The sequence below is a fragment of the Rhinolophus ferrumequinum genome, chromosome 20, assembly GCF_004115265.2.
Source record: "Rhinolophus ferrumequinum isolate MPI-CBG mRhiFer1 chromosome 20, mRhiFer1_v1.p, whole genome shotgun sequence".
Lineage (NCBI taxonomy): Eukaryota > Metazoa > Chordata > Mammalia > Chiroptera > Rhinolophidae > Rhinolophus > Rhinolophus ferrumequinum.
In genome coordinates, this window is record NC_046303.1 from 48,884,389 (window position 1) to 48,900,092 (window position 15,704).

A 15,704-nucleotide genomic window follows, 5' to 3' on the forward strand; every position below is an offset into this window, starting at 1 on the left:
TGTGATCAAACAATATGAATGTTTAAATTACAAAAAAAAGTATTATAGTAAAAGACACATTGCCATTAATCCTCCCTAAATACTCTCCCCCCTCACTTCAAACACACTTATCGTATCGTTCTTGCCACTTTCTGAAGCAGTTCTGGAAGTCCTCTTTCGTCAGTGTCTTTAATTGCACCGCCGTGGCTGCCTGGATGTCCTGAATCATTTTGACTTTGGGGAAGAGCCAGAAATTGCATGGTGCCAGATCTGGTGGATAAGGTGGATGAGGACATACCGTAATGTTTTTATTTGACAGAAATTGCCGTATACCAGAAGCGATGTGTGACACAGAGCGTTGTCATGATGGAGGATGAGTTACGGCACATTTTAAAACACACCTCTCAACCGTAGCTCACACCCGACTGAGTGCAATGAACAAGTTGAAACTTGTCACACACTGTTACTAAGGTTCAACACGCTGGTTCCCATATTGAAGGTCCTTGCCTTACCGTTGGATACCACTTGGCAGCAGCTTTCACCATACAATTTTTTTTTTAATTGGGGAATATTGGGGAACAGTGTGTTTTTCCAGGACCCATCAGCTCCATGTCAAGTCGTTGTTTTTCAATCTAGTTGTCGGGGGCACAGCTCAGCCCGAAGTCAAGTCATTGTTTTCAACCTAGTTGTGGAGGATGTAGCTCAGCTCCAAGTCAGGTCGTTGTTTTCAATCTAGTTGTGCGAGGTGCAGCTCACTGGCCCATGGGGGAATCGAACTGGTGACCTTCGTATTATGAGCACTGCACTCCAACAACTGAGCCAACCGGCCGCCCACTGGCGGCTTTTTTTGATCACAATGGAAAGGCTCTGTGTCACACATCGCAACTGGTACGGCAATGTCTGTCAATTAAAAACATAATGGTGTGTCCTCATCCACTTTATTCACCGGATCTGGTACCGTGCAACTTTGGGCTCTTCCCCAAAGTCAAAATGACCATGAAAGGTAAACGTTTTGAATAGATTCAGGACATCGAAGCAGACATGAGAGCGCAATTAAAGACACTCACAAAAAAGGACTTCCAGAACTGCTTCAGAAAGTGGCAAGAACCATGGGATAAGTGTGTTCGAAGCGAGGGAGAGTATTTTGAGGGGGATTAATGGCAATGTGTCTTTTACTGTAATAAAATTTTTAAAATTTAAATAGTCACTCTATTTTTTTAATCACACCTTGTATGTTTTATATACAGAAAAGTACACAAGTCATAAATGTTCTGCTTGATGAAAGTGAACACAACCATGTACTCAGCCTCCAGATCCTTTTAAAAAACAAATTTTGTTATGTTATAAATTGTTCAGCATATTGCTTTTTTCACTTAAAAATATGTATCAGAGATCCGCCTTGTCCATCCAGCACTTCAGAGGCTGCCTCATTCTTTGTACAGCTGCACAGGATGGCTGCGGCTCTGCATGGACACTGACCCTTTATGTGGCCAGTCCCCTTCGACAGACATTTAAATTGCTACTGACCTTTTGTATACAAACAATTCTATAGCAAATACCCTTATACATACTTCTCTGTGCACCTATATAGGTGTATCTTTGGGATAAATCCCTAGAAGTGGAAAGCGTGGATTTTAAATTTTAACCCTTTTTGTCCTCCAAAAGGTTACATCAATTTAAACTCACACCATGAATAGGTAAGCTCCTGGGCCTCATCCCTGTGTCTCCTTACCCAGCGTACTATAAATGTTTTTGGGCTCTGCCAGTCTGGTAAGTTAAAATATTTTATCTTGGTTTTTACTTGTGTGCTCCTTATTGTGAGTGAGGTTAGACATTTCTTCATTTGTTGACTGAACTGCTTGTTCATCCTGTTACCGATTTTTCTACTGGATTGTTAATATTTTTCTGTTTTCATATATTAAGGAAATCTACCCTTTACCACCTATTTTATCTCCCATTATGTAAGTTTTCTTTATTTATAGTATTTTACGCTTTGGAAAATTTCTCAACTTTGTTAAAACAATTAAAAACTGAAGTAAACTGGCAACACTATAGTGAACCGCCTTATACCTTTCATTTAGATTTACCAGTTGTTAACATTTTCCCAGATTTACTTTATCCCTCTCTCTCTAGATATATCGAGAACCATACATTACACATACACCCATACATACACAGGCAAATGTAAAACCTATATATTTTACTGAACCATTTGAGCGCTAGTTACAGACATCGGGATACCTTACGCTAAGTAACTCCAGTGTGTATCTCCTAAGAACAAGCCGAGCCTGCTGCTGAACCACTGTGGGGACACTCAGGAAGCCAAACATGAATTCGACATTACTACACACAGCCTGTATCCAAACTCACCCAATTACCCCAATGACACCCTTTAGATTTTCTAAAAGCTCCTCAAATTCAGGGTCTAATCAAGGACCACATATTGCAGTTGTGATGTCTCCCGTGAGCTAACACCTGGATCTGTCTAGCTTTTTGTTTTATGTTGATATCTGACTTGGAAAGAATCCAGGCCAGCTGTTTTATACAATGCCTTTCCATTTGGATTTGTCTGACTGTTTCCTCATAATGAACTCAGGTAAACATTTTAGTAGGAATATTACTTAGTTGATGCGATGGCCTTTTCAGTGTATCACAGCTAAAGGCAACAGATTCAGTTTGTTCATCACTAATGATGAACATACTAAGGATGGTATTTGCTAGGTTTTTCCACAGTAAGCGTACCTTTCCCTCCTTTCCCTTTATTTTTAATTAGTTATCTGTGGGGTGACATTTTAAAAATTGTGTGACTACCCTGTCATTCTCCCAGTCTTTCATCCAGCTGTTTGGGTACCCAAGGATAAATGCTGCTTGGAGCAAATATTACTGTGTGTAAAAGAGTGTGTTCCTATATCGATCATCCCTCCTACATTAGTTGGCATTCTTCTGTAAATAAGGACTACACAGGAAAATTTTAAAGTCAGGAATCTTTTTTTTTTAATAGCCCTGGGATCTAAATAATATTTAGAAAGGATATCCTAAGTCCTAATCCTTAGTCAAAGATTATTATTATTTTTTTTAAATTACCCCAACCAGTGGGTTCTCAACCACAAGGTTGTGGGTTTGATTCCTCGATTCCCACAAGGGATGGTGCGCTCTGCCCCCCGCAACTAAGATTGAGCACAGCAACTTGAGCTGAGCTGCCGCTGAGCTCCCGGATGGCTCAGTTGGTTGGAGCGCGTCCTCTCAACCACAAGGTTGCTGGTTCAACTCCCACCATGGGATGGTGGGTTGCACCCCCTGCAACTAACAACGGCAACTAGACCTGGAGCTGAACTACACCCTCCACAACTACAATTGAAAGGACAGTAACTTGACTTGGAAAAAATCCTGGAAGTACACACTGTTCCCTAATAAAGTCCTGTTCCCATTCCCCAATAAAAAAAAATCTTAAAAAAAAAAAAATTACCCCAAGTGTAAGTAGAGTACTTTCACCGTTGTTGTTTACAGTAAAACGGTACTTTTTGTTTTGTTTCCTTTGGGCTTACAGTAGTGATGTACTTTTTACCAGTGTGTTTCTTCAGGATCCATCAGCTCAAAGTCCAGTTGCTGTTTTCAATCTTTAGTTGCAGGGGGCGCAGCCCACCATCCCATGTGGGAATTGAACCAGCAACCTTTTGTTGAGCGCTCCCTATCTAACTAACTGAGCCACCTGGCACCCCTGCATATTGATTTTTGTGCTTTAACCTTTCCTATCTTGTATAACTCATTTGTCAACCATATTATTGAATAGAAACAATGATATAATTGACAAAACTGCAATTTGGCCATCTGCTTTCTAATTTTTACACCACTTATTTCTTAATTTTATTTGTTTGCATATATTATGTCCAGAACAATGATAAACTGTAGTAATAAGTGTGGACATCATTTATTTTGTTCCTGGCTCTAAATGAAATGCTTCTAGTATTTCACCATTAAATAAGACATTGGCTTTTCATTTGAGATTTTCATATTTTGTCATGTTAAAATATATATATTTTTAAAGGTCTCTCTTTTTTAAAATTTTTTATTATTATTATTTTTTTATTGGGGAAGGGGAACAGGACTTTATTGGGGAACAGTGTATACTTCCAGGACTTTTTCCAAGTCAAGTTGTTGTCCTTTCAGTCTTAGTTGCGGAGGGCGCAGCTGAGCTCCAGGTCCAGTTGCCGTTGCTACTTGCAGGGGGTGCAGCCCACCATTCCTTGCGGGACTCGAGGAATTGAACTGGCAGCTTTGTGATTGAGAGCCCACTGGCCCATGTGGTAATCGAACCAGCAGCCTTCAGAATTAGGAGCACGGAGCTCCAACCACCTGAGCCACCGGGCCGGCACCCACAATATTTTTATATTTTGTTATGACAGCATTCATCTCATTGTACTTTAGGAAAGAGTTTTTTTTAAAAAAAATTAGAAGTAATCTAATACGGTAAAAAATAATTCATCAGTTGGAATTTACTCATTTATTTAACCAGTCATTTTATTTAAGATTCTCCAATTTGGGTCATTTGGGTTGTTTTACAATTTTATTAAAATTACAAACAACGTCACTTAGTACATCACTGTGTTTAAGAAACTACTTTTAACTTTTTCTAAATTCTGATTTCCTCTGAAAAGACAACTACTCTGAGAACTACTAGACAGAGGGTATTTGTGCTTCACTTTGTTGAAGAATATACTTCTCTCTTTACCACTTTAGACTTTGCCAGTTTTTCAGCGTTAGTCCTTGAGCTCATTCCTGCTGAGCTTTTTGGCTCATGCTCTCAGGAGCCATGTTCCAGCTTTTCCTAAAAATAGGAGTGGGGAGGGTCTGGCTGTGGATCCTGCACACTGGGCCTGCAAGGCAGGCTCTGCCCCAAAATGCTTGGTCTATGGAAACAAAGGAGCTCATCCTGGAAGCAGCCCTAGAGGTATGCACCCTGCTCTGCAGCCTCTCAAGTCCCAACATTACATGAAGTTGCATGGGGAAATTTTATCCTACTCCCTAGTTAAAATTACGCTGTTACTGGTTAAATTGTTTAAGATTCACCTATGTAATACCAGCTTGCCATTTCATCTCACAGAATTCTCGTTTCTTTGCTGAAATTTCCCTTTACTTCCTGAAGACACTCAATTCCTTGATGCATTATCAATCAGCCTATTTCTGCCTGGTTCAATGCATACATCTGGTTCAATATGCGCAGAAGCAGCCCGACCAAATTTCTTGAGGGAAAAAAAGTCTGTCACTGCCCTATTAATGAATATAAAATGTAGAAAACTATCCAGAGAAGTTGGGATATGGAACCTCATACTTCCTGACCCTCCCTCCTTGCCCTCAATCCCTGCCCAACTTGAGGACCAAACAGGACCAAAGCAGGTCTGGTCCAGTCCTGGGCCAGCTGCTCAGAGGCACCAGGTTCTTGACTTCAGATGTATGGGGACAATGGTGGACCACAGGGTGTAAATTAATGCAGAAATTGTATCCCAAAGAATCCAGAAAGCAGAAGATTGGAATTAACAGAGTGATGAACAGGAGGACAGAACTCTTTGGTCAGTAACTACTGTTGTAGAAACAAACAGAATATTTAAGAGTCAGGAGATAAAAAGGAATCAGATAGGCAATGTGGCAGCTCTGGAGAGAGATTCTGGAGACTGTTCCCTGATAGCCATAGAAGTGCCTGACATCGTGTTTTTTCTTTCTTTCTTTTTTTTAGATAAAATTAACATAAAATTGTACCATTTTAAACATTAAAATGGTACAATTCAGTGGTTTCTAGTATATCCACAATGCTGTGTAACTGTCACCGCTATCTAATTCCAGAAAATTTCCATCACCCCCAAAAGAAATCCTACATCTATTAACCCTATTCCATCTTCCTGCAGCCCCTGGCAACCACTAATCTACTTTCTATCTCTATAGATTTCCCTATTTTGGACATTTCATATAAATGGAATCATATAATATGTGCCTTTTATGTCTGACTTCCTTTACTTAGCATAACATTTTTAAGATTCATCCATGTTGTAATATGTATCAGTAGTACTTTTCCTTTTTAAGGCCGAATCATATTCTATCGTGTATTTCTGAATATACAACAGACATGTATTTCGGAATCCCATGGGCACAGCAGAAAGCAGGAGCTCTATTCAGTTCTTGCTGGTGGGGGTGCTCCCTGAGAACCGATGGAATGGAGCTGACAGTATCTTCATGAAACCCTTCACAATTTTGAATTTTGATGACCCTGGATCAAGCTTTTTGGCTGTAAATTCATAGCAAATTCTGTGAATAACTTGGGAATACCACAATATCACTTTTAAACATCAGAAGCCAACCTAAGCAGCATGTTGTACAAAAAGCCTTTATTACCAAAGCCAGGGAAATATTGGCCCAGGCTCAGAAAGGAGACTGGCAGCAAGAGGCAGGAAAAGAAACACACCATTCTGAATGAGGCCGTTCTTGCCTGAGATCCTGTTAAAATTACTGGGTGACTTTGGCGAGTTACATGAAGTTGAAAAGAAATGCAGCTTATCCCCAGGACTTATCAATTCAGCAATAATTCAAACTCTTGCAGGGCAGAGTGGGTTTATCCTGTTCAACAGTTCTCACGGGAAAAAGCCAATCTGCCCAGCCCCATGTATCCATTAAGCAAACCAAGGGCGTAGGCTGCATCAGTGAGGTAAGCGCTCCTGGGCTTTCCAAAGGCCAACACTGAGGTACCTGATATGGTTTCTTACTAAGTCAACAGGAAGATATAAAAGGCAGCAACAGTCTGTGAAGACAGATCAGCTTCGTGATCAAGTGTGACACCTGGTGGCTGACCAAGAGGGGAAATAATCACCTTTTCTCTTCATAGTCAAGTTCATATCATATAAATGCAACACAAGTTAGTGAGATATCTTTTCTGACCCTCAAGTTAGCAAGTGATTTTAAAAAACAATCATAGATGAGGGTAAGGGGGATCAAATATATGGTGATGGAAGGAGAACTGACTCTGGGTGGTGAACACACAATGTAATTTATAGATGATGTGATACAGAATTGTACACCTGAAATCTATGTAATTTTACTAACAATTGTCATCCCAGTAATAAAAAAACCAAACCAATCATAATGTGTTTGGGAGAATTCTGGAGAAGTAGAATAAAGATGATAAACTGGTACCACCTTTCTATAGTGCAATTAGGTTTTGCTATCAAAAACCTAAAACTTAGAATTTCGCACTCCCTTTAAATCAGTAATTCCTGTGCTAAGATTATCTTAATGAGATTATCACAGATGTGTGCCAAGATTTAGCTACCAACTCGGCTGTCGTGGAATCGCGTATAATAGCAAGAAATGGTAAACAATGTAAACATTAAACAATAGAGTAACAGTTCATAAATTAGACTATAGCCACATATTTAAACATCTTTTGCTATGTACTAGCAGGGAAAGAAATACATCATTTATTGTTCACAAGAACACACTTTATATAAATACTATTTTGGTTTACAAAGAAAGAGTTCCCCACTAAAAATATACTAAACCATGAGCGAGGCAATCTCTGCGGGAGTACAACGATGGCTGAACTTTCATTTTCTACCTGGTTAGTTCTGTGCTGAAAACAAAACAAACTAACTTAAATTTTAATTTGGGTGGAAAGTTTCACAGAGCCAGCCAGAAAGCACAGGAATTGACTGCAGTGATGTTTCAGATACGAAAGAGAAAGCACTGTGCCTCACATCCACAGAGCATGGGAAGGCCTGGGCCCTCACGCCACTCGCTTCCCCCACTCTTCAGATTTCTGGCCAGCTCCCTGGCCCATTTCCCACAGAGGCTGTTTCAAATCTTCACTCTTTTCAAGGTCCCTTCCCAAATCCTGCCCCCTTCACTCTCAGTAGATGAGTCCACATTCCATGTGACACAGGAAGACGACGAGAACACGTCACAACAGAGGAACACCATCTCTTTCTGGGGTCTCCTCCTGCTCTCTTTCAAACACATCAACATTTGCACACAATGATAGTAAAGTCACAAAGAGATGTTCTCACTCTGCCTTTACTTCTACACCATACCACTGTCCCAAGGTCAAGGGAAAAAAGGACTGGAAAATCCACTAGGATGCAACTAGGAGCTCAATACCAGCATTATTTCAAGTGAATCAGAAAAGTGATGGGAGGGGCGGCCAGATGGCTCAGTTGGTTAGAGTGCAAGCTCTGAACAACAGGGTTGCCGGTTCGATTCCCACATGGGCCAGTCAGCTGTGCGCCCTCCACAACTAGCTTGAAGTCCGATGACTTGGAGCTGATGGGCCCTGAAAAAACACACTGTTCCCAAACATTCCCCAATAAAAAATTAAAAAAACAAAAACAAAACAACAAAAAAACAAAAGCAAAAAACACAACATAATTCTTTAAAAAAAACGAAAAGAAAAGTGATGGGAAAGAAACCAGATTATAGGGGATTGTGGGGGGAAGAGGAGATGCCACCTCAAATTCTTTATTGAAAAGATAGAGGAATTACAAATAATATATGTATTTATTTTAAGTCGGGATAGCAAACATAGATGACTGTTTTTAATTACAGTATAATTAACATACAGTAAACTGTACATATTCAAAATGTACAGGTTTTAAGATGTGACTAAGCCCATGAAATCATCACCACATTCAAGATAATGCATCTCCCCCCAAAGTTTCCTCCTGCCCCTTTATTTCTCCCTCCCACCACTCCTTCCCCAGGGGGGGCACTAAAATCAAAGCGTGAGTTTGTCTGATTCCATACAGCTACTGAATTCATCTTTTCCCTTTACGTTCACTGAACTCACTGGGTTCAGACCCTGTTCTCCCTCCTCAGAATGTGGCAATAGCATGGATCTCCAGTCATTTATCTTGCTCCACCAACAATCCCTAGTCCTGCCTCTAAACACAACCGTCCCTGTTTAGATTAAGGTCAAGTCCAAGATCCTCAACACAACCTACGGGGCCCTCCAGGATTGGAATCCTGCTTATTCCTCAAGCCTTATTTGTAGCTGTATGCCACACAACTGAAGCACCTGCCAGGTACCAAATGTGCTATTCTCCCCAATTCCTTTCCAGTGCTTTTCCACAAGCTGTTTTCTTGGTTTGGAATAAATAATCATAGACCATCCCCAGGGAACTCCTACTAATCCTTCTAGAATCTAGACCAGTAGTTCTCAACCAGGGGCAATTTTGCCCTTCAAGAGCAATGTCTGGAGACACTTTTAGCTGTCACATGTAGAGGGAAGGGGAAAAGTCCCACTGGTATCTAGTGGGTAGAGACGAGAGCTGCTGCTAAATGTCCTATTGTGTGCAGGACGACCCCCACAACAGAGAATTATCCAGCCCAAAATGTCAATAGTGAAGAGACTGAGAAGCCCTGATCTAGATGAAAACTCAAGCATCCCATTTTCTGTGAAAGCCTTCCCCAGTCTGCCCCCCACAACGAGTCTCATGCTTTGTTGTGAGGTCTACCCTAATACCCCAAATATACCTCTATGTTAACATTTATCTTACTGGGTGATTAGTTCTGGTTTACTTGTCTGCTCCATTAAATAACTGCTTCAAAAGCAGCAGCCATCTTTTTCATCTGTATATCTCCAGTGTGTAACAAAGAGCTTACTCACTGTTTTCCAATTAAATTTTAAATAACGTATATTTAATAATGAATGAACAAGAGAGTAAAGAGAGAAAGAAGCACTTATTCTCTTGGCTCTACCAGAAAAATCTCTTAAAAACAGTATCTGTTTACTGTAAAAACATTAGGAAAGACAGATAAGACAAAAAGAAGTATAAAAATAATTTTTTCAATAGGCAGAGACACCATCTAAATAAACCCCACAAAGCAAATTTGAGAGCTCTAAAAGCTGGTGCTAGGATATTTGCAGTAGGAACCCCGATATGTACACTCTACTTACTTGAGAACAGCAATTTCTTGAACAGTAATGGCCCTTTTATCTTTGGTTCCCATGTAGGAGAATATGTTTGGCTTGACTCTGTTAAGACAAAACCAAAACCAACTGAAGTCACATACCATGACGAAATCACATTTCTCGTAATTTGAGATTCAAAATAAACATACTTAAAATCATAATAGAATAAGAAGAGAATAAGGAGAAACTTTATTTAAAAATGTTAATTATTATGCAAGACAAGACAGTAAATGATGCCTGAACAACTCCCTTCTTAGCAGCACTCAACTTAGAACGTTTGTGACTCTAAGTGACTAACATGCTATTCAAAGACGTGGCTAGCCAGTAACAGAAAGGAAATGACGTACTTCCTATCGATCATATGCAATTTATTATATTACATAACTATGAAGGAAAAGAAAAACTTATTCTAGATTTACAATGGACCACTTTGGAAATTTTTTACTTTTAATTTTAAAAAAGTTAATGATGTGAACTTCCTATAAATACATGCTATTTTTTCTTTGTATAAAAAAGCCAAACGCTAAAACAGGGATCTGAATAGTTTGGATATGAAGATAAAAGTAAGCTAGTTTACCAAGAAGTATTTTATAAAAACGGCTCCATACTAAAGGGAAAAAAACAGGAAGCATTTCTTGAATTCCAAGCAATCCCCGACCCAGACCTCAGAGGAACTCCCTTCCCATTGGCTACCCTTTCGTCAAGAACTGTCTATTCGCCCGGGCTCAGGTACAGACCAGGCACTCCCGACTCTGCCCCAAAGAGCTAGTGGCCAGAGTAAAACACAGTGTTACCCAATAGGATACTGTGTCCTATGCGCTAAGCTGTGTTCCCTCCAAATTCGTATGTTGAAGCCCTGACCCTCTTTACTTCAGGAGGTGACTGTATTTGAAGACAGGGCCTTTAAAGGGGCGATGAAGTTAAAATGAGGCTGTCTGGGTGGGCTCTCCTTCAGTCTGACTGGTGTCCTAGTCAGAGGAGGACATCTGGATACACAGAGACTCCAGGGGCACAGACCACACAGGAAAGGCCATGTGAAGACAGAGAGAAGGCGGCCATCTGCAAGCTGAGAAGAGGCCTCAGGAAAAAAACAAAACCTACCAACACCCTGATCTTGGGATTTCTAGCCCCCAGAATTGTGAGAAAACTGGTTTGTTATTTAAGCCACCCAGTCTGTGGTATTTTGTTACAGCAGCCACAGCAAACTAACGCACTGTGCTCCATGTTCAAACTGAGTTAACTATACATTAGAAAGCAAATTTCCATTGTATACAGATTTTCTGTGGTGACTGCACCTGTTTCTAAAAAAAGAAATTCTTTGACACCTGGCCCATCCTCAGGTCTCAGGTTTTCAATCTAGTCAATCTCCAAGAATTAAGAACATACAGTTTAGTAAAGCAAACCTCTGCAACCCCATCAAAGTGTAGGCTTTCAGGGAAGAAAGTTAGTTTTTATGTTCAGTTGGTGGACTGCTAACTCTCTACTATAGGTGAACTATTTACTTACAGAATTTCCATCTTAAATCATGGGCAATATACAAGGAGGTTAAAAAAATTAATTCACCTATTGTCGAAGAAAACTATAATTGGGAGGCATATTTCCATCTGTTTGCCTATTTTCCCGCTTCTTTTTCATTAGCATGGAAAGAGGAAAATACCAATATATGGTGATGGAAAGAGACCTGACTCTGGGTGGTAAACACACAATGTGATATATAGATGATGTATTACAGAATTGTACACCTGAAATCTATGTAACTTTACTAACAGTTGTCACCCCAACAAACTTTAAAAAAAAAAAGAAAGAAAGAAAGAGGAAGATAAATTTCTGCATTTTATTTTTGTGTAGACACAAGACCAAGATACCAACCTTAAGTATTTGGAAAGCACATTAATAGCGTCCATGGTGTCTTTGTTTTCCTTGTACAGTACAAAGTGGCAGTAACTTCCCCTAGATTTTGGCCAAGAATGTTTTCTTGGATCTTAAAAACAAACAAAAAAAATTAAACATTATATACACTGTAATAAGACTTGTCTGAGCTTTTTCTTATGAAACCCTATAAGCTCATTTCTTGCTGGAGAACCTCTGAGTGAGAAATCAGATCTAGTCTGACAAGAAACACAGGTTAAGTAGTTACTGCTGTGTGCACTACAGGTGTTAAAACTGTGTGTGACTGGATACTTCACGTTATCTCTCCAGATTTAAAATTAAAAGTCGAAATGCTGGTGGTGTGACAAATGACTAAGACTAACCAGCAATCCTCATAGAGAGGAACGCAGAGGGGTCCCCCACTCCCTGGTGGGGCTACTTGACAAGCACATGTCTGATGGGTGGGCCTGCTGGCTCTCCTGAACACATGCAGCCCTGAGGGAACAGCAGTCATGCTGGACTTTGCAGCCTTGCCTCGTATCCCCAGCTGTTCACACAGATAGGATGGACGGCGTACTTGGGATGGGGATAAAACTTGTAAGGAGTTGCTTCAGTGACATGGTTAGATTTTGCAAAGGCCACTTCCATCACGAAAGTTTAGTTAATCCTAGACAGTTTACAAATGTCTACGTGACAGAGAGAGCAGCTGGCATTCAAGACCTAATTGTCATTCTTGGGGAAAAGGAAACGTTAAAAATTAAGCCAGATAAATGTTAACTTCTGAGCTACTGCTATTTTCGACTTTTTGCAAACTGATAAACATTTCAAGACTTTGGAGAACCTGATTTTTAAAACTGTTCTTTTAAATGAACATTTTAATTATCCTATAATCTAGAAACATATTTAAACAATATTCAGGTTTCGATTTAAGCTGCCCAAAGGGTGTTCTGAAAAATCAACACTTTGGGAAAATATGTAAGTCACAACGGCACTTCCCAGACATTGTACATTAATATTTGTGAGTCTGTGTGACACAGCTGCAGGTGTTATTTGAATACATCTCATTCACTTGATTTCTATAACTCCATGAAAGAAAAACTGTGAAAAAATATCTCACACAATCCCTAGAAAAGAGTCTTCTTTTAAAAATGTTCCTTTCTCTCTGTCCCTAAAATAATCCTTTAGCATGAACTCATGCATCCATCTTTAGAGACATAAGAAACGTCTAGTGCTGAAACAGCCCTGGCTTTGTCCAAGGCAATAGCACTGCGTTGTAGGTTAGCGATTTAAGCCACAATGTAAAGAACAAATTAATCAATAAACCATCTGGGAAAACTGCCCGAGCACAGATGCTTAGCAAATTGCTTTTCCTTTCTGATAAATATGAACATGACTCTTTTCCGTCTTGCACAGAAAAGTATTACATGTATTTCTTCGGGTCTTGGTGTGAATTCCTCACAACACTGTGAACAGGAATATTACTTTGGGTTTTCTTTCCAGTTCACTACAGTTAAACAAAGTTGTCTATACTTGGCACTTGTGACAAAAATCATTGGCATTTCCTATTACCTACATGAAGCGCCAACCCCTCTTACCTGCTGCAGTTCTGACCTCTGTCCAAATGTACAGCATAAAGAGCACAAGAGAGCAGTGTTTAATTTATAATAATAGTCCAGTGCTTTCGAGGTGAACATGCAAATGATCGCATGGAAAGTTTCTACCGAGGACTTCTACAGCTCCTGGTAGAATGTGGTGGGTTAACAGCCATGTAGACATTAACAATGGAATGTCGCAGAGGCAAACAATGAATGAGAAGAAAACTCTCCTACAGGTACAAGCTACCCTGTCTCAATCCCCTCACAATGGTGTGTCAGCTCATCCTCAACCTGCACTGTCTGTACCCACTGCACGTAGTGCAAGGTTTAAGACTGGATGCAAAATCCTTCCCCATCTAGAGATCTGTTTTCTCAACTATGGGAGGACATGTACCAAAATGCTCTTTGTGGTTAATTTTTGGTGGTGAGACTGCAAGTAATTAAAACAATTCTTGAACTAACAGATTAAATGAGATTTAAGAGATGATTTAAGAGACTTACCATTGAATGCAATGTCCTGACCTTGTTTGTATCATTATTTGAACAAGTCATTTGGATGTAAAAGACATTTTTTGAGACAATCAGGGAAAAACTGAACATGCACTGGGTACTGGGTATTAAGAAATTATTGTTGATTTTGTGATAATGGTTTAGGGCTTTATTCCGTGTCTGTTAGATACATACTGAAGTATTAATGAGTGAAATGAAGTGCTACATAGAATTTTCTTTAAATTGCTCCAACAAGAAAAAAAAAGTGGAAGGAATAGATCAAACAAAAACAACAGAATGTTAATAATCTTGAAAGATAGTTGATGGGTACATAAAATGTTTACAAAACTACTAGTGATAAAAGTTGATGAAGTGTAGCTACATTTTTCCTTAACTACCCCTTCAGTACATACACAAGGAACTACAATGGCAAGAAATAAATGAAGCCACAAGATTAAAAAAATGCTATTATACCTTAAGAGAAACCATGACAACCGAGTATGAGTTTTGGCTCAGAAGCATGCATGTTTTAATTAGCAAATCCAAGCACTGAGCATGCATACAATTACCTCCTCTGCAAATAACAGACACAAGGATTCTTTTTCTAAGTGCACTCAGTATATAAAATAGTAAGCGTAGGCACTGATTAACTAGGACTATTTTGAGTAACAGAAAATCAATGAGTCTCAACTTATTTTGGGCAGTCTGTTTAACTTTATAAAACTCCAAATCCTTAGAATGCTAAGTAGAATATATGTAGCTTTAAAACTGAAGTGAATTTAAAATAATTTTCAGATACTTTTGAGACACTCTGATTTAAAATGCTAATGCAAAGAATTCTCAGGCTGAGATAATAGGAAACAACCTTCTGATGGTCTGATACAGCAGTCCCAATGTAGCAGAAATAAAACCAAATAAAGAATAAAAGAAACCAAATAAAAGAAACCACATTCCAGAAGATTCATGTACTACGCATAGAGACCCTCATGAATAAGGAAGGAAAAATGTTTGTAGCTCGAGAAAGATGACAGGATGGGGTGGCATGCAGAACATTCTTTCCTTCTTATTCAAGGCCTTTTCCACTGCTGCACCCCTGCACACCAACCTTTCAGCTTCCTCAGGGATCCTGCTCCATCCATTCTCACTCTCCTCCAGGAATTTTCACCCTCCCTCTGCAATGGCTCTTTCCTTTCATAGTCAAGCCTATGTCTCCTCTCCTTAACCATGTTCCTTTACTTTCTCCTCCTCTTTAAAGCTTATTTGAAAAAGCAGTCTGTATTTACTGCCTTTCATCTCAACCTACTATGTAAACTGGTTTCCAATCTTGTTCCACTGCTCTGGCAAAGACACAAATGATTTCTATGTTGCTAAAAACTGACGGACATGTTACAGAGTCAGAGCTCTGTCTTGCTGTCATATCTGTAATGCTAACCACTCTAACTATTGGAATTCCTTCTTCCTGTGGATTCCAACACACTAGTTTCTCCGCGGAAGTTTCCTTTTTATCTGTCTGGCTCTTCATCTGAGTTTCTGTGGATTCTTAGTTCCAGGGAAACATTCATTTCAGAAAGTATGGAGAAGCTCTGCATATCACATGGCGGAATTTTGCTTTTTCTACTTGTCTTTGAAAAGTTCTTAGAGGTATTTGTAATATAGATTATCTATCTCAAAACATTAATCAATTTATCTGATTACATATAACAATCATATGAACGTTTCAGACAAGTATCATATATATGCTTTGGTAGGTATTAATAAATCAGTGTGTCCTGTCTATCAGACGGGACTAACACACAAAATAATGCCTAAATTAAAATAGTTGG

General features: G+C 39.4%; 1 protein-coding gene across 3 annotated transcripts in view; it reads right to left on the reverse strand.

Moving 5' to 3' along the window:
* The window catches only part of PUS7 (pseudouridine synthase 7), a 49,178-nt gene that overhangs the window by 14,239 nt on the left and 19,235 nt on the right, over positions 1–15,704 (reverse strand). For 2 of the 3 annotated variants that reach the window (XM_033088889.1, XM_033088887.1), the window contains 3 exons: positions 13,393–13,410; positions 11,798–11,909; positions 9,914–9,991 (listed from right to left, as the gene is read on the reverse strand). In XM_033088889.1, coding sequence (XP_032944780.1) covers positions 9,914–9,991; positions 11,798–11,909; positions 13,393–13,410 — 208 coding nt within the window. The remainder of the gene's footprint in view (positions 1–9,913; positions 9,992–11,797; positions 11,910–13,392; positions 13,411–15,704) is intronic. The other variant, XM_033088888.1, reaches the window with a different exon arrangement.